At 35.9% G+C, this 20,441-nt stretch overlaps 1 protein-coding gene across 1 annotated transcript; it reads left to right on the forward strand.

Annotated features, from left to right (window-relative positions):
* The first annotated feature begins 16,690 nt into the window (after positions 1-16,690).
* Positions 16,691-17,401, forward strand: LOC129228150 (transcription factor SOX-14-like). The gene has a single exon (XM_054862800.1). It carries the CDS (start codon positions 16,691-16,693, stop codon positions 17,399-17,401), a length of 711 nt encoding a protein of 236 aa, XP_054718775.1.
* The last annotated feature ends 3,040 nt before the right edge of the window (positions 17,402-20,441 follow it).

The raw sequence follows: 20,441 nt of genomic DNA on the forward strand, positions 1-20,441 counted from the left end.
GACTCAGTCGGGGTTTTTTGAGCAATCGCGATTGCTTATTGTTCTCATTTGACCGTTTTTGGTGTCCGTGCCTTTTTTCAACTTGGATCAGAAGCCTCTGCAGCACCATCGCCTACCGTCCTCTGCTGGCGGCGCGGCGGCGGCTGCTCCGGTTTTGAGCTATCCGCTTCTCCTGGTCGGAGGCGTCCATGTCCTACACACACGCACGTTCACACACATACACTCACACACGCCTACATGCATACACACAGGTCTACGCACACACACAACTATGCACACGTAACCGCCCAGGAGGATAGGCAGGCTTGGGGGTACAGGAACCGTTTCTAGAAACAATAACTCCAATGAGTAGAGTCCTGTCTCAGTTCGTGATTGCGAAAAACATAATTTGAATTCAAAATTTCAGAATTCAAATTAATTTTCTTTTTTAAAATTATTATTGTGTGTGGAAAATGTTTTATTAATATTTTATCTCATGTTCATTATTGGGATAATCATTTAGATGTGATATGCTATCAGTAAACTTGTGTTTTATTATAGGTGTTTAAATTTTTAATTTTATCGTTGCTTGTAAAAACAAGAAACCCAACTATTTGGGTTATATTGCAGATCATGATTGCAAAAATCATAATTTGAATTCAAGACGTCAAAACTCAAATGAATGCCAGAGAATGAATGCTGGATATTGTTTTTTTCTTTCTTTCTTTTCTTTTCTTTTCTTTTCTTTTTTTTTTTTTTTTGTAATATTTTATGCACTGAATTCATTAAATTTGCCTTTCTGTGCTGTTTTAATTAATCAAAGTAAGAATCAAAACATCAAGTTTTTATTTCCTTTTAGTTAATACTATTAGTATGGCAATTTGTGATTGCGAAAAACATAATTTGAATTCAAGACATCAAAATTGAAATGAATGTTTTTTTTTCTCTTTATTCCATCTTAAACGTCTCTGACATATGTTATATACTATCCACTTTACATTTTGTTTTCTCCACTAAATCCTCATCTTCTTATTCGAACGAATAACATCGATCCAGAACGTGTTTTAGATCATTCTGAAAAATATTGCCCCTCCATGAAAAGAACGACACATGCATGTGTTTATGTTCTTTTCATGCCTCTCCGAGCGTAGAATAAATGCAAGTCAGTTCGAAGCACCCTCCTCCTCTCCCCTTGCGCATGCAAACCTTTCTATGTGTACAGAACGGGGGTCGGGAGGAGAGAATGAAGCACCCAAAAGTCCGATGGCACAAGAAGAATCCATTGACCACACTTTTGTCGCTGCCAACACTTCACAAAAGATCTTTTCAGAAGACAGAAAAGGACGAGAAGGAAAAAAATCTGTTCTATTGTCCGGCATTCCATCCTCCCCCTCTCTGGTGTGCACTAGTCGGGAATAGCGTCCAGATACAGACTTAAGAATAAGTGGCAAGTGAATAGGTAAAGGAGAATAAACATTCGGACCTTGTAAATGCAAGCGGGGGAAATAACTTTCGGAAGGAGATTTTGTTGACTTTTTTATTCCTGGACCCGATCCAAGGGCTGACCTTTCGGAGGTCGAATGCTGCGGGATTCGCAGGAGGGAGGAAGAATTCCATCCTAGGGACGCATAGATCTTTATGGCTAAATTGAGCCCTGGAATGTGCTAAGATCATGGAATCATGAATCTCATGCGGAATGATGTCTGCTAAGGTCTCATTGCTAATGAATGAAAGCGCAATGAGAATCCTCACATTGTATAATAGAGAATGATCGAGTAACGCTGACGTCACCAACAATAAAACTCGCGCCACGGCATCATTATTTAATAATATTTTTTGATAATGTTTAACGTGCAGGGAAAGGCTTTATTGTGACAAGGCTGAACTGGATTCGGTCATTTAACTGTTTTACTGGTAAGACTTTCATTTTAGGAGAATAAAGAAACGAAAAAAAAAAAAAAAAACGCTGTCTACTGGAGATTAAGGGTTTATCTACTGATCTACTGGTGTTAGGGTTAAAATTTCAACTATCAAAATCCCTATCTAGAACTTTATTTTTTGAAAATCATTGCAAAAACCATTGTTGAAATTCATTGTAAAAGCCATTGTTGAAAATCATTGCCAAAGTCTTGCTAAAATTAATCACAAACATTTTATTTGTAGACAAACAGAAGATGGCAACAAGAACTTTTTAAATCATTAGTAAAAGTTTTCCGACGTTTTTTCCAGACCGTCGCACAGTGGGGCCGAAAAAGCCAAAAAGCATGCATAAATGGGTTCCCCCCCCCTATATTATACCAATTGAGGGATTAATAAATTTGCACAGGCCTACTTCTTAGGCAATCGGAACTGGAATTTTAAAACCTTTCGTCCACTACAAAGCTGAAGGGAGCCTTTAGAAAGTTGAAGAACCATGAGTGCGGGAATTCAGAAAAATTGCTTTTAAGAAGTAAGTAGTAATAGGACGAAAAAAAAAAAAAGAGTAATCGAATTCTCAAACCGAAAAACTGTTTTGATCAGCACCGAAAACTTGAGAAATCAAGGTTATTTTTTTCAAAGCACTCTGGAAAAAAAAAATGTCCTCTTATGTCCTCTTAGAAATTAATATTAATTAGTCATAAATGGTCTGTAGAAAGACCTTGAAAAGGAATTAGCTGCGTAAACATGCGAACTTTGGACCATCAGCCCAAACAAATCGAGAAAACTTCATTGCATGCCTGTGTAAACAAACAAGCGAGAGAGATTTAAAAACATTTTTAAGCGCTTTTTGGCGTTTTCGCCCCACTGTGCGTCATTCATCATTTTGAAATTTTATTCTGCATTTGTTTTGTATCACAAAGCAGTGCTTGCTAAATTTTGAACGACAAAATTTTTTTGTCTATTTGTGTGTGTGTATTACTGTATTGAGAAAATGAATTGATAATGCTTTTTTTTTTAATTTTTTTTATCGGTGATCACATCGTCTACAGCGCTCCATTCCTCTTTCTGTCAAAGTTCTCATCCCACAAACTCAAATACATTCGTTATTTTTTAATTAACAACCAAAATGTTCGCGAGAAAATATTTATATGGCAGAACACCGTTTGCTGGGTCAGCTAGTAATATATTTTTTTTTGTGCGTGTGTTTGTCACCGTAAGGCTTCTAAACGGCTGCACCAATTTTGGCGAAATTTTTTGTGCATTTGATCCGAGAATGGTTTAAAGTCGCAATGGATCGAATCGGAAACGTTTTTATTAATTAATTAAAAAATTAAAAACATTAGATGGCGATATCTCTCAAATGACTAATATTTATTCTAACCTATTGTTGAGAGAGAACTGAAATAAATATTTTACCCGTTGCCAGCGGACAATAAGAAAGCCAGCTCTGCTTTTTAGCCTACTTTCCCAGTAAAAGTCAGAAAAAGAAGAAAAAAGCATGAAAGAAGGCTCAATGCATCTTAAAAATATCGTGAAAAACAAAAAAATGTTAAAAATAAATAAAATAATTAAATAAATATCGAAAAATTAAAAATTGGAAAGTAGGGTATTGAGATGGGGAAAAGTGTCTGTCGGTCTGTTGGTCTGTCGGTCCGTCGGTCTGTTGGTCTGTCGGTCCGTCGGTCTGTCGGTCTGTCTGTCTGTCCCCTCCTAATAACTTTTGAATGAATAGTCCGATTCGGAAAAACTTTTTTTTGTTCGAAAGATCTCGGCGAGGACTTCTCAGTCCCATATTTTACTTTTTGATTTGAACTATTTTTTGTTCAATTTTGAACAGTTCAAAAAAACTTAGCATTAGGGTCTACGGAGAAATTCAAGGCAATTCCGAACTGTGAGGAGAATTTGCTTCAAACAAACTTTGTAGGAAAAAGCTTTTGATGAAAAATTTGTATGTAAAATTTCTTTTTGATTTGAACAATTTTCCGTTCAATTTTGAACAGTTCAAATCCCTTAACAAGAGCGCTTACGGGGGAAACTGAAAGTCAATGTAGATTCTGTACTTGAAGGCGGATTTACTTCAAACAAATTTTGTTGGAAATAGCTCTTGACGCCAAACTCCAGAGTTCGACTCCGAGAATTTAGGGGCACTTGACTCCGACTCCGACTCCTGTGCCCGACAATTAATCGGACTCCGACTCCCCGACTTCGACTCTGACTTCGTAGCTTTGGCAAAAATTTACACACGGAGGACAAATCACTGACTCCGATTCTTAAATATTCGACTCCGACTCCTTTATCTCAAAATGAGATTGACTTCGACTCCGACTCCGCAGCTGTGGTTTTAACTGTGAAATAACTATTGTGGTTATGACTTGTTCTTATTTTTACGCTGAAGTTTCAATTTAGGTACTCAGTTTTTGGCGAATAAACTCGAAGTCATTTATGTTTCTGCATGACGATAGATATGCGCAGACGATTTTTTTTTTTTTTTTTTTTTTTTTTGACAATAAAAATTATTTCTTTAAGTTGACATTTTATTTTTTCTTTTTTTTTTTTTGGTAAGTGCATTAATTCATTTAAAATAAAAGTTTTTGGCAACAGGGGAAAAGGACGATTTTTTTTTGATATGATGTATTTATTTTAATGAGGTTATTAATTTTAATTACTATTTTTTCGTTTTGAAAGCTGTTAAAGATTTTTTTAATGGAAAAAAGTGTATTAGCTGCTTTGTTTAAAAGTTGCTGCTATTTTATTTGTTCGTTTTTTTTTTTCTTTTTTTTGTTACGCATCTAATTTTTTTAGATGAGTGAGGAATATTTTATTCCTAGAAATCAGCTTAAAGTATTTTAAAAATATGTTTGAAAAAATTTGCAACTTTAGCTATTTTTGAGAATATTGATCAGGTACTAGAAAGTAGTATGGGTATACGGGAAAGTAGGCTCGTCTAGTTCTAGACAGAACTTCTTGTTGCAATGTAGATTTCCTACTGTGTATGTCAATTGGGAATTGATAAAACGTAGAGAGAGAGGGGGGGGGCTTTCATTTTTTCTAGAAAGCAACGATTTTAGGTGCCGTGATATATTTTAAAGTAAAGTACTGGAAGGAATCAGGTTTCTTTCACTAGGTTCACGCAAAACGTGTCTTCCTGTCGTCGTAGTTGAACTATAAGAATTGATCATTGCCTCAGGTTTTCCTAACCAAATGATCAGAAAGTACCGAACCTAGCAACATTTGTTTCTCGGCTCAAATCGTCACCGTCACTACAGAGCATGACCCCATTAGATGGCGCTGGCTCAAATCCACCTCAGTTTTGGTGCCACTGGCAAGAAGACTTTAAGGATTATCAAACTAATCAGTACATTATTAAAGGAAAAGATGGAGGAATTTAAAAACGAAACAAAAATTTTATCTCCATCCAGATAAATTACAACAAGGTAGTTCTGTACACAAAAGACCAGTGCAATGGAAGATTTTTATCTTTGGTGGAAAGAACAATTTAGGCAATATATGAAGATCATTCAAGTACGCAAGGAAAGATAGTAAGTGAGACAAATGCTCAGCGAGAGAGAGGGATTTAAAAGTTTTCGTTCAAAAGATCGGACAGCTAACCGGTCGCAGTTCGCTTCGCTCACTGATCGGCTAGATTACAGTAACGTGGTGGCTTGGTAACTTTGGCCATAAACAATTCAGTACGGGATTATTTGTTTACATTTAAAAGCTACTGTTAATGAAGCTACTGTAAATTTATTGTATTTTTCGTTTATTTGGAGAAATATTTTTATTTGCAAAGAACTGTTTTTGGTTTTAAAAGAGTGTTCAGTCATTTCAGTTGAAGAATATGTTTATTTTACGTCAAGAAGGGAGGGGGGGAGTGATTTTTTCTTATTCAGACAACTGTTTTTACTTTTATCATTTTGTTAAAAGATAGCTTTTCGATTGTTTTATTCTTTTTCACATGGGAGACATTGCAACGAGATTTCCCTTTTGTTCTAGATGGATAGTTAAGTTTCTACACTTAATATCAGGGGACGATTTTTATCCTTTGAGTATAACTGAAGGTACAAACCATGCAATCTATGAAGATCTTTCAAGTACGCGAGAAAAAATAGTTAATAAAACGACTGCTCAGTGGGCATTAGATAAATCAAGGTGTAATAAACATACGCATTCTGAGACCAAACATCTTAAAAAGCATTTTCTTTTTACATTTTCTTTCAACAAAACGGTTCAAACACTTGATAGTTTATTGAAATATTTTAACTTTTCAATTTACAAAGTTTAAACAGAACAACGTCTGTTGGGTCCTCTAGCATATATATATATATATATATATATATATATATATATATATATATATATATATATATATTAAGATCTTATTGTGGATGTGTCCTTGTTATGGCCGCTCGAAAAGCGATTGCGCCATCATGGAAAGCACCCCTGTCGTCTACAAAAGCGGCGCTCTAACGGGGCAATTGAAAAGAAAGAAAAAGAGACGGCATGGGGCGACGCATATTTCACGCCCCATGATGGGGCGGAACAAAGACGGACAAAGTGGCAGACGACAGGGGGTCCAAATATTGGCCCCGCACCAGTCAAAAGGCTCTTTTCTTCGAACGACCCATTCACTGAGTGTCCGGCAATGGCGGCGAGCGTTTTTTGTTTCCCTTCTTTTTTCCCCCCAACTGACGCGTGGGCGATTTTTTTTAACACATGGAAGGGTCGCACATATGTCTCTCACCTTCTCTGAGCTGTCCTGCTCGATCAAAGATTTTCGGCATTGTGTTTGCTCCTTCAAAATTGAGGGGCAGTCTAGAAACCGAAGAAAGCAATGACAAATAAAATTTTATTATTTTTTTTAATGATATTTTTTTTTAGCCGAATAATTTACAAACATCAGATCCAACTTATTATGCTGCAGATCAGCGGTTCCCAACCGGTGGTTCGCAAACCCCACCAGGATTCGCAAAAAAAAAAAAAAAAAAAAAACTGTAATGGCGGAGTTTTAACATGCCTGTTTCTGATGAAGTCTCATGTTCAAGCAGTTTCAAGCAAATTTTGATCCTTTTTTATTCATTTGTCTCTCGCACATTCTGTACTCTTAACATGAAAACATTACTTGATAAAAACATTACATGGAGCATATGCGAGCGTCTCAAATATTTTGATGTTTAGTTCCTTAATCATTTGAGTTCGACGAAGAGCTATCGCTCATCTCTTGAGATCATGCTGTTGTTTGTTACTTTGCTATAATTGTCACACTACAGACTACAATTTACTTCGAGCTTCATTGTCGAAAAAGAGAAAGAGTGGCTATCAACCCAAAAATACCACAGGAAACATGAAAAATTAATTACATTAAAAAATTTTCGTGTTTGTTTCGCCAAAAATTACCTTTTGTGTCAAAAATTAGAGTAAATGCTTATATTGAAAAATAGACACTTCTATTATTTTTTAATGTACGCATTTTACTCCTCAATTGTAGCATAATTACAGGAAAATTCTTCAGCAATCAACCGATTAATGTGCACAATATATCCTTATCAAACAGCTAGGCTCGTGATCCTTTTCAAGAAGACTTAAACCTAGAGATCTTTCTCCTTTAACTGGAAGAAAAAAGTTCATTTAGTTAATCTGAGACAGTTCCCTGAAAAGTATTTTAAAGATCATTCTTCAGTTAACTTCTGATTTAGTGATAGAAATAAATGTATCCTTCTGTCAGAAAAATTTCAGCCAAGTTTTGAGCCTCAATGTTCCACAAATATCACATTTTCAAAATTTTTTCAGAGTTGATTATAGTTCAACACAGAATAATCAGTGTTTATTTTTGGTGAATTTGTTTTGCATTCATTTTTTAGCGATCATTTTAGTTCGTAGCAATATTTATAATTCTATGTTTTGCAATTATATTTTCGTTCTTGTTATAAACTATGAAGAAGCATCAAACTAGAAAAATCTCCCAGATTTTATTTTCTATTTGTGTGTGTGCGCGCGCGCGTGTGTGTGTGTGTGTATGTGTGTGTGTGTGTGTGTGTGTGTGTGTGTGTGTGTGTGTGTGTGTGTGTGTGTGTGCGCGCGCGCGCGCGTGCGCGTTTTTTTTTTTTTTTTTTTTGCTTGTTACTTATTACCTAGTACTCAGGGGGTTCGCCAACTTCTTTCGGAGTTAGGAAGGGGTTCGCAAGGGGCAAAAGGTTGGGAACCGCTGCTGTAGATAAACTGCACTATAAATACGATTCAGAAACGTTCCTGAAAAATAATAGGCAACTGATGTACCCAATTACTGCTAGTAACTTGTCTTGGAAGAAAGAATAAACTCTTCTGAAACTAACCTTGAAACTTCCTGAAGAATTGGGAAATCTCTCTCGTAAAAGTCAGTCATGTCTCGGGAACCTTCTAGAAAATTTAACTATGTTTAATGTAATTAATTAGAATCTTCTTGATTTACCAGGAAAGTTCCAAAAGCGTTAGAGCAACCACGGCCAAAGCTATGCATGAATTGCAAGTAAGAACCAAGCATATCCCTTGACTGCAATTCCTGCCTTGCAGAGCGGCAGCTATCCGGTGACTTATTCGCTCTCGATTATACAAGTCAATCTGGATGGGCTGCAGTCGAACTTAAGCCGATACACGTAATAAACATGCTAATTTAATCTTTAAACTGGTAGCTAAAAACGTTTTTCCCAACAGTGAAAAGTCTGCATTCGTGCAACTAGTAGCACTTCAGGAAACGTTTTTGCGAATATACTTGATTTTATGGGGGAGAATAGATGAAAACCTTTGAAATCCCGAAACATTCCACGGAAAGGATCATTAACGTTTCGGAATTTTTTTACAGTGTGAACCTGGTTATTTTTGACAGGTATGCCGTAACGGAAGTGACTTCTGTGACTGCTGGGTTACATTGTGAAACGTGAACGTTTTTGACTGTCTGAAATATCGTTCCTCCCTAGCCTAGAGACAGGCACAAAACTCGCGGAATGTTTAAAATAGTTGAAATATTTCACTTGTCAAAATGTTGCTTCGGACTCCGGAGTCAAAGTCGTCCCCGCTTACGGTATTATAAGCATCTGCATCCTGAAAAATCTGTAAAGCTTATTCAAAACGAAATCCAAAAGATTTTTTTTTTCTCCGCATTGGTCAAATTTTCATGAAAAAAAATCATGTTAACATTTTTCATTACTGAAAGAAAGAAATTGTGATTGGATGATTTGGGCTATGGTGGTCAGATCGGTATGGCATCGAACTCGTGACCGAAGGATCCCGGATTCGATGCCAGCCGGTCAAAGAATTTTCGTGTTCGTTAATGGTGACTGGGTCGCGATAAATATGCCGTGCTCGAAAATTCCTCAAAGTGAATCAATACCTCTGGGAGTGCTGGACTAGGGATTGCTCGGCTTCTGGTCTGGATCAAAAAAAAAAGCTGTCTTCAGGGTCCTATCCAGCCTTTAAACCTCAAATAGTGGTAGGTACAGATGATCCTAGAGTGTGATATGATATGATTGGGTGATCTTTTACCCAATTCCCTCATTTATCCCATTGAATTGTCAGTTCTCCCATTAATCCCACTTTCTCACTGATCTTTTATCCAATTTTCTCATTTATCCTCCTAAATTTTCTCCATTAAGCTTTCATCTCAACTTTTTCTAAATAGCTGTAGAAGAAAAATTTTGGCAATTCACTGTAAAAATGTTATATTATTAATGTATATGTTTATAACATTATCGTTTATTTGCTTCATTTCAATTCGACCAGAGATTTATAACAGTTCAAGGACTTTCTATTTAACTCACATCTTAAAAGCAACTTACTCTCCGTAAATTTTGATTCTTTATATCATGCTATCGGTAAGTTTTTAACGAATGATTTTAATCACTCGTGGATACTTTCGAAAGATTCGTTTCTCTTTTCTTTTCAAAACATTTTTATTCAGGCCACTAGCGCAGCAAGAAATACCTTCTGGAGGGGATTTTGGATCAAAAATACCTTCTGGAGGGTTTTTAAATCAAAATACCTTCTGGGGGAGGTTTTTTGCTTAAAAATACCATCTCGGGGGGGGGGGGGGGGGTTATTAAAAATAGTTTTTGAAGGGGTTTTTTGATCAAAAAACCTTTTGAAGGGGGATTTTTTATCAAAAAATCCCTTTCATATGCATTACCTACAGTATTAAAATTTACATTTATGTTAAAACCAATGCCTCTGGATGGTGTTTTCACACTCCCCCCCCCCAACCCGCTTTTAGCTGCGCCACTGATTCGGGCACTTAAATCATTTTTGGAAAATTTATCACTCATTTTTTCATTATAAAATGGTTCATGTGTTTAGACACTTTTAATTTACTGGCTCTTAAAGCTTTTCATTTTTAAATTTCTAGATAGATTGTAATACATTTTTAAAAAATTTCTATGAAAGGTGGATTCGACATCGTTTGAAAGAAATAACAGTGAAATGTGAATTTTTCCACACCTGATTTATGTAATTAGTTTGAACTAGGAGAGCCAACTAATTTCATAAAACTCAAAAGATGGCTCTACTTAAAATTGTAAGTATAGAAAATTTATTAGTCGCGCCTTCTGTAGAGTAACGTAATAACTAGAGTGGTAAATTGCCTATTATACTGATACTGAAAAAGCAGTGGCTTCATTTTGTGAGTTAAAATTTGCCCTTTGTAATTCACAACATCTCCAGAGATCTATCATTTATAATATTGCATAGGATACTGCAAAAGTTTTGAAAGCACTTTTAACAATTTCAGAAACAGCATCCAAAAAGTAACTTCAGTTCGGAATTGTAGAATATTGCAATTTGTTGTGTATAGTATTGCCAACTTTCTTTGTGTAAAAGAGAAAGCTGAGTTCATAAGCAAGTTACACTGAGTTTCTGTACCATTTCTCTAAAAAAAAAAAGAGCACGCGAGTTTCAAGAATCCAAAATTGAATCAAAGATTTTTAGTATATTTGTTGGACATAGTTGCAGAATATACTCAGTGTACGTATTCTTTTTTTTCTTCTTGTATTTACATTGATTTTTTGTCAGTAAAACAGAGGGACAGTCATTTGGAGGGAAGACATTTGGATCGTTTCGTTAATTTTCGAACTGATTCTTACTTCTTACATTTCGCTTTAAAAAGGATTTGTTTATTCAAAACATTTTTTTAAAATTATTTAAAAAAATCTTTTTTTTAAAAAAAAAGGAAATTTATGCAACATTTAAAAAATGTAATCTGGGTAGTTATGTCAAATTTGCGCGAGTTGAGACAAAACCAAGAGGGTGTTTTTGCTCACTCGGTCCTTATAGGGTCGGAGAGATTGATCTTATTAACTACTAGCAGTACCCACGCAGCGATGCCTGTGCTAAAAATTTAAAGAAAATCCGTTGAATTAAAGAAAAACAAATTATATCAAAATTACATTTGCAGTAGCTTTCAAATATAAAAAACTCCATAATTCATCGCCAAATTCGCCAAGCGACTTTCTAATTAAAACGAAAATCAACTAACATACGCACAATGAATTTAAAATAAAGTAATAACAGTAAAATATTCATAAGCAACAAAGGCAACTTCCTCCAAAATGTTTAAAAAGAAAGTAATTGAAAAATTGTCTGGAAAATGAACCTAGTGTTATAGTTGAAAATTGTCTGGAAAGTGAACCTACTGTTATAGCAATTTCTCGAAAGAGAAGTCTTGAAAATTGGCTCAATTAGAATCGCTTATATCTCCTGTTCTAATAATTGAGAAAAATGGAACAAAAATCATCTTGTTTGGGAAGGAAAACTCTTTCCATCGATATATAATGTTTGGGGGTGGGGGGGGGGCTTCTTTACCCCCTAATTAGCCGAAATTTAGCTTAATTAGTTAATTAGAAAAAATTAATTCGAAATTTAGAGTTTCGGCTTCAAGGTGCATGGGCCCGGGGTACGTTCGAATTTTTATGCCGAGTTTCAGGGCTGTAGGTGCTATGGGGTCTTCTGGCCATCGGGTACAAACAAAGAAACAAAGAAACACCGTCACCTTTATATATATAGACTATTTAAGTGAATTGTCAACAACGGTAAAACCTTTAAACTGACATAATTGTAAGATTTTTGTACAAAACAATAATTATAGTGGGAGTAAATATTTAAACCTAATCATTAAAGAATCAGAAAGTGCATAAATTTTAGAAAGGAAACATGAATTATGATTTAAGAAATATATTAAAGAAACAGGACAAGGAACGTCACAAAATTTACAAAATTACATTAGGTTACTTTGTAACTCGTTTAGCTTAAAATTTGTCCATCTTCGTTTTACAATAGAGAAAAGTAATCGATAAGCCGCGTAATCTCTCCTACCATGTATACGAATGAGAACAGCGAGCCGTCTCTCCTAATTCATCGGCAGACGCGAATACTGCTGTTGTATAACAACATGAAGTTTCTGCGAGTTTACTCACTCTTCACATCCCATTTGTAAGCAATCTCTACTCGCTGTACCTTACATAAAAAGTTTTATTTACACTGTAAAAACGATTCAGAAACGTTCCTGGAAAATAATGGGCAGCTAATGTGCCCAGTTTCTACCAGTAACATATCTTGCTAAAACAAGGAACGTTTTCCGCTAAAAGTCAGTAACCTTCCTGAAATTATTCTTGAATCTCCCCGATTCAAGCCAGTCTTGAACCTTCAAGGGAAATTAGGTACATGTAACGTAATTGATTGAAACCTTCCTGAATTACGAAGAAAGCTCCAGAAGCATCAACGCAACCATGTCCAAAGCTAAGGCAGCATTGCAAGTAAGCGCCAAACATCTCCCTTGCTAAGCCGTAGCGTGCAGTCTTCTTAACTCTCATTGAGAGCTCAATCAATCTGGACGGGCCGTAATCGAAATAAACCCGACATACTTATTAAACACACTCAGTCAATCTTTAAACCGGTAGCTAAAAATGTTTTTCACAACAGAGAAAAGTCTACATTCGTAAAATTGTAGCAATTCAGGAAGTTTTTTTGCAAAGATACTTGATTTTACGGGGAAATAGATGTAAACCCGTGAAATCCTGAAACGTTACACGGAAATAACTAGTGACGTTTCGAAATTTTTTTACAGTGTAGATTTTTCAATGGTTTTCACTAACTCTGATGTTCATTATGAAACTAAAACCCCTGCAATCTTCAGACACTTTCTGAACACTTTTCCCTTTATTATTACGTTGAAGTACATTTTTTGGAACCGTTTTCAAAACACTTATTTGGTTCAGCAGACCTTTTACAATCTTTTTGGAAACGCATTTGAAAGCATTTTATGAACACTGGCACGGGTCCCTCCTTTTAGAACACTTTGTAGCACACATATTGGAACCTTTTTTACAGCACTTATGGAGCACTCCCTTGATTATACCAGGAATCTCGGGGGACAGTTTACCTCCGCAGAGCAATGGACGCCTCTTCGATCATTGAAAGCCATCTATTTGACTCCATTTGCAATATTTGTCGACAGCTATTTATTGCAGTCAAATGACTAGTATAGCATCATATTGAGAGATTGTATTGATTGGAGTTAAAGAAGCTGTTGAAACTATATTTGTACAAAAAGAAAGGGATGATTTCACAGGTGTGCCCAAATGTGTTCCTAATTTATTCTCAAAAGTGCTGCTAAATTTAAGTGTAACAGATATCCTGAGCGGGATACATTCTGATCAGATTTCGGAGCACATTTCAGTCACTTTCTTTTTAACGGAGCACATTTGGAATGCATTTTAGTGCACACTCGGGCAACTGGAACACTTTTTTGAATTAAAATGTTCTAAACGTGTTATATGTACTGGTGCTAGGAGCGTGATTATGTACTTATATTTAGAAAATAAATATTTATAAATATTTAGAAAAGAAATATACAAGTATACCTTCAAAAGAAAAAAGATGCCGTTACAATAAAATGTGGTGTAAAATGGTGTAAAATAGTTCAACTTTTCCCTCTTAGTAAGCTTTACAGCCGACTCCCGCCCGATTAAGTACTTCAGTCAGTTTACCAAATCTTGATCTATTCTATAACCAATGTCCTCCAATTGTTTAAATTAAGGGTCTTTAAACACTTTTCTACATTTTCAACCATCTTGCCTGCCTCTATCTTTCTTTCATTCTGATTTTTAATGCTCATTTTCTTTACAGTATTTTCATCTCCATATCTGTAAGACATCTCATCTGGACCATCCCATCTAAGTGGGGCAGCTTTAAATACTTTTACTGAATTAGTTTCACTAAATTTCTCTTGTAATTCATAGTATTGTTCTCCAGATTCATAATATTATACTCCAGATTCCGTTTTCCCAGACTCCTACAAATATTCCTCCCAAGAAAAAGAAATTTGCTGTTTTACCAAATTTTTTTCACCTTCACTCTATGCACTGTAAACAAAAATTTCGAAACATTCCTAGAAAATAATCGCGGCCAATATGCCTAATTTCAGCAAATAACATACCTAGCGAAAACCCGGAAAGTTTCCCGCTTAAAATTGAACCTTTCTGAAATTTACTTGAACCCTTCCCAATCAAAGTTAATCATATTCTAGGACAAACTCAGTAACCTATAGTGAAAACTTATCAATATATATAGTAATAACTTGGCACCTTCCTGATTTACCAGGACAGCTCCTAAAGCAAATACAGCCGAAGTTAAGACGGAATTGTAAGCAATTCCTTCAAATCTAAAACATCCGAAGACTGTAATTCGCCTTTGATTGGGTTTTAGTCAATTCCGGAAGGGCAATAACTAAGCTGAAGGAGAAATACCTAACAAAGAAACCTAATATAGTTTTTCACTGATAACTAATAAAAATTTTGACTACAGTATAAAATCACCATGCATGGATATTGTTGCGATTCAGGAAACTTTTTCGTAAGAAAACTTATTTTTCAGAGAAAACTGGCGTAAACCCTTGAAATCCTGAACATTACCCGGAAGTAATCAGAAGTTTTGGTTTTTTTTTTTAGTCTGATTTGGGATCGAATTTTTAGTAGCAACAAGTACGTCCTGCAGAAATATTTTTTCTCCAAAGAAATGAAAAAATGCGAGCAATACTGAACAATAAATCCATTATCACCTCTAAAAAATCCCATCTAAAAAAATAAATAAATATTAAGAAGTCAACTGCAGACACCGGGACCCAGCATTCATAACAGCCTGCGTAAACGAGCACGCGTCTCCCTTATCAGAATATAATCCTCATCATCCGCCTCACATCATCTCAAGAGGATAGAGGGGACGAGTCATCCCTTCCGGAGGGATGCTAAGAACGAAAACTTTCACACCATTCCCTTCTAAACATCACCCCCCGCCCTATTGAAATCCATCGATGCGTGCAGGCGATTTAAGGGTGGCTAACCTCCCGGAGTTGACAACTTCAGAGGGAAAAAGCAAGCGATTGGCCAAGCCGGCGTCGACTCCGAACTTAAAACAAAAGCCCATTACCTCTGGTCTCCCCTCTCATTGGCCCGCCGAAGCTCACCGACGTCCCCTCTCCTGAAGTTCTCCCGCAGACGATGCAAGAAAGTGATTTCTTTCCGATCGCCACCCCATTGAAGGAACACTACTGAAATTGAGATAACAGCCCCAGATTAAGGTTTCGATTAAAGCGGACAACAAAGGATGAATCTGCAATTCACACGCAGACGCCTGTTAAAAAAACCACGAAGCAGATGGTTGGGGTTCCACCAATAGACTATGGGCGTGACGACACTCCTCAGCCACCAATCAGAGGCAGAATAGATATCGAACAAGGTGTAGTCCCCCTCTCCTCCTCGGCTCTTTTCCCGGAGAAACATCGCGCGGAAAATCGGGAAAGTCAAAAGCGGCCGAATCTTCGTCGCGAGTGCACGTGGAAGGTGATCACTGTTCTCATAGCGTTCGTTTGGCTCTGATGAACATTGACTTCAAACGTAATTCCCACACTCCAATGACTTAAATCAATCGCAATAGCTGGTGTGCTATTTCAAGAATGATATTTAAGCTACCTGTTGAACTGATTTAAGTAGTGACACAATTAGCAAATAATTGGATTTAAATTCGTTCGTCATTTTTTAAAGTGTGAACTGAAAAATAAACAAATCGGTAACGAAGCAATATTTTTGTCGTGGCGATTAAATATCTTTGAAGTGAAAATCGTTCCTCTGGCTGTTTGCATTCCCACTGTTAAAACTTTCACAACAGTTAAAAACTAATTAAATTTCTATAGTCATGAATTTTCATTGGTAGAACTTTTCACGTGCTTGGTGTTTTGTTTCACTTATTTTCTCCCGGCAGATGTTGCTCTAAACGTATTGCATCAGTGAAACGTGAATTAATCTATTGCAAACACTCATGAAGTATTTTGAATGAAATCATCAATTTATTTCAAACTACAACAGAAAATTCGTATTTCTGCATATCTAGATATATCATAAGTATTTTCTGCAAAACAAAAGCATCATTCTACGCAACACATCCGAGTGTCATCATAAAACGCATTGCATCACTAGCCACCGCGAACTTTTTCGTGATTGCTTGTAAGCCTTTCCTATACAAAGAACTAAATAAGTATAAACATTGATTGATTCTATTTACCAACTAAAGGGAAACTCAATCCTTATGGATTTCTAATGTGAAACTAATATTGCTAAAGCAGTGAATTTCTTGTTTGAAACTATATTATAGTTGTCGACAGTTCATCTCGCTAAAACAGTATCGTTACAAAACTGAACTGCTGACTTTTCTTACCAGATAGTTTTTCACAACAATGTCAGACACCGACTCTTGAATCATCTTCCACCAACCTGCAAAGATGTCGTGCAAAGCCACCGGTGACCATGTGAAGCGGCCCATGAACGCTTTTATGGTGTGGTCGAGGGGCCAGCGACGGAAGTTGGCCCAAGAAAACCCGAAGATGCACAATTCGGAGATATCCAAGAGGCTGGGCGCAGAGTGGAAGCTCCTTTCGGAGGCCGAGAAGAGGCCCTTCATCGACGAGGCCAAGCGGCTACGTGCCCTGCACATGAAGGAACACCCAGACTACAAATACAGGCCGAGACGGAAGCCCAAGCCCCTGGTCAAGAAAGAATCGCCCTACTCTCTGGGCCATCCCTTCGCAGCGCCTCCGCCCCTTGAGCCCTTGCAGCGTTATCTACCTTCTCTGGAAAGCGAGAAAGCTGTTACAGCTAGGACATTTCCGTTGGCGCCCCTGCCGTATGTCTACGACACAGGACTGTCTAAACTGCGCTCGGACATGGGGCTGATCAAGGGCCATGACGGGCCGCCCCTGTACAGCACAGCCAGCTCGTTACTCACTTCTCTTTCGCAGTCTCACGCAGCTGCTTTCGGGCCCCCTTACGCCCTGTGTGGCTGTGCCCCACCCACCTACTTCCCTCCGGCCCCGGGGCCCCTACCCCAGCCGCACGATCTCCGATCCCCGTTCGCCTACCTGTTCGTCAAGCCCGAAGAAAGGTTCCATCGGCACTCTAGTCCGCCGACGCTTCCGCCCAGCCCGATGGTGTAGCGGTAATTATGGAAACGTATTCCTACATTCCTCTGACTTTTGAAAAATCTGTGTAAATTGTACATGATTGGTTAGGTTCTTTCTGAACAAAGCGCTTAAGCAAACTTTTTGAAAAAGAACTATTGAAAGACAATGAATCCTATTTTCTGGAAGGACAGAGGTGTGATGTGTAAAATTCGAAACATTCCAAGACTCATTCGAACGCTAGTCTTATTAATATGTCCGAATGAAGTTCCCAAGAAAGACTCATGAGATGATCCAAGAATATGCGATAGACACATGTCTACAACTCTCAACTACTTTAGATAAACATGAAAACTATTTAAAAAAAGTGTTTATCAGCAATATTTTAATGATTGGGACTGTTTGTTTTCCTGTAAATCACATGGAAAATAGAATTCTTAACAAGCGATAACCGAGACGAAAGACAAAAAGCTCCCATTGTTTTGGTGATAATCGAGCATGCATGGGAAATCTGACCATCTGCTGTCACGTGGGTAGCTCGTTTTATTTCTTAGATATATTTCTTGATCGTTAATTTATTTTATTTTTCTGATTGTTCTAAAATGATCCTTTTCTTGCTCGAGAAAGCTTCTATTTCTGCTAATTATCAATTGAATGCTAATTTTATTAATATAATATGCAGGAAATAAATAGCAATCGTCAGTTTAAATCAATATTTGTGCATGTAAAATATGAAGTAGAACATTTTAGTTTTAAGAAATTTATAATAAGAAAAAATGTCAGGCTAAAATTACAACTATAATAAGTATAAAAATGTCATGATACGTCTTTCGCTTTATAATCTTTGCTTGGTAAAACGAAGTAGGTTATTGTTTATAATCAACTTAAAATACACAATATTTTATGCAGTTTTGAAAACTATTAGAAAAATTAAGACAAAATATATTCTGAAATATCTGTGTTGTTGTTATTTTGATTCATTACTATGTTCAATTATGCTTAAATAATCAACAAAGATATGAAGAAGCGTGTCATTAAAAAAATTAAGCTAATATTAATTTTTTTAAAAATTATCTTTTTGATGCAAATAGAAAGCATGCTTGGGTCATTCCACGAAAAAACGGACATTTTGTTCGCACTTGACTGTTCATATATTTCATTAAAAACAATAATTTAAAGAGGTAATGAACAAAATGTTATTGCTTAAGAAATCACCAACGCATGTCAGATTTCTTAAGAAAACAAGTTTTGTTCTTCACCTTTTAAAATTATTAGCACGTGATAGCTTGAATGAAATATATATAAGCTATCACGTGCTGAACAAAATAGCGAGCGTTTCATATAATGGCCCATTGTAAAAAAATTTAAATACAAATATATCAAGCATGGGGGGGCAAAATTTCAAAATATTTAAAATAGTATACTTCTGAAAGAATTGCTAAATGTGATCTATAATACTTTTATGTATTACTTTATGTCATTTTTTTTCTAACCAAAAACTTAGGGGCAGCTCTTAAATGTGTCCTAAAAAAACTTACTTTTATTTAAAATTTTATTCATAAATTATTATTCTTTAAAAAAAATTAATTAAGAAAGAATGTTGCAATCATCGGAAAGTTGGTCAACCGATTTTCATTTTTAATTTAAGCCGGCAAAAAACCTAAGAATTAATCTAATCAATTTTTTATCACAGTGCAAACCTAATAAATCTCCATTGCTTTTAATTGTACATTTTATTCTAGCAGATTACATCATTTTTTTAACAAGTCATTATTGGACGATATGTCTAACTTCTGGGTCTAACTTTTCTTCAAAATATATTTTTTAGAGTTAATATTATATTAAATGACTGCAAAGACAGAAATGCGGAAAAAGCAACTTTCTTCCCCTATTTTCTTTAACTGCTGTCATCTATGAAAATTATACCATGCTTTTGAAAAAAAAAAATATTCAACTGTGACGTAAAGTCATGCGTATGATCATATGAGTCAGGTATTCAAAAAATGTATTCTAGATCAGATGTTTATCAAATTTTTAATGTGTTCTTTTCTTCCCCAAAATGACTGATTTAACACATTTGGCATGATTACCACCTCCATGGCTAAATACTCATTAACGATATCCATTTTACATTAAATGTAAATTCTTCAACCGCAACCCAAACAGGGGGGAAATAAACAATGTTAACTTCGCAAAGAGATTCGAGGGTATTTAAATTTCAATCCCCCGTCTCCCTTTTGACTAGGGCCTGGTGCTAGATATATGATTATAATGTCATGTCTGTTATCATTGAAACTTAGTTTTGGAGAACGTGAAATCACGTTCTTCAAAACTGACGCAGAGGGTAGAGTTACAAGTTGCATTTAGGTTGAGAAAGGACATTTTTATTTTGAAACCATAAACAATCGTTTCTTTTTATTAAAAAGAATAGTAAGTCTATGGTTTTAAAATCATAGATTGAAGCACATTCTCATTCTCAAATGAATATTTTTTATAAACTTTTCCCTCTACACATATTTATATATTTTGCTTTTTTAAACTTATCATAGTCTATTACTATAGTTGAGGCAAACCTATCCTGGCTGCGTCAAAATGCTGTTATTAGGATCTGCGTAGCCTTCACAATGCTGCCAGGTTAGGTTTGCCCCAGCTATAGTGTATGTGGTGGAAGACCTTGAAGTAAATAAAAAATATTGCAATTTTCGTAAAAGATAACTCATAAAAATCTAGTTGTACATTTCTTTACCTTTTAATCACAGCAAAATACGCTTAAAATGTGACTGAAACAAGCTTGAAAATTTTTATCATGATTATTTCTGAATATCGCAGAGCATATTATTCACCTTATAAAAGCAATAATTATGCAGCTTCTGTATACCTTAATGTGTTTACTTTGTTTTAATTGACACTGGTAACAATATTAGCGAAAATTATTTTTCCTTTAATTGGCGATTTTGAATGCAATTCTTGGGGAAGCTATTCGTGGTCGAATTTGCTTTTTGCTAAGCCTGCAAGTGTTCCACTTCTTTAAAATGTAAGTAAAATTGGCTTAAAATTTTGAAACTATTTTTCTCTC

This window comes from Uloborus diversus, chromosome 8, assembly GCF_026930045.1.
Source record: "Uloborus diversus isolate 005 chromosome 8, Udiv.v.3.1, whole genome shotgun sequence".
NCBI classification, from domain to species: domain Eukaryota; kingdom Metazoa; phylum Arthropoda; class Arachnida; order Araneae; family Uloboridae; genus Uloborus; species Uloborus diversus.

Excerpts from the sequence above, each read along its gene's own strand:
- LOC129228150 (XM_054862800.1), top strand. The coding sequence starts at position 16,691 with ATGTCGTGCAAAGCCACCGGTGACCATGTGAAGCGGCCCATGAACGCT.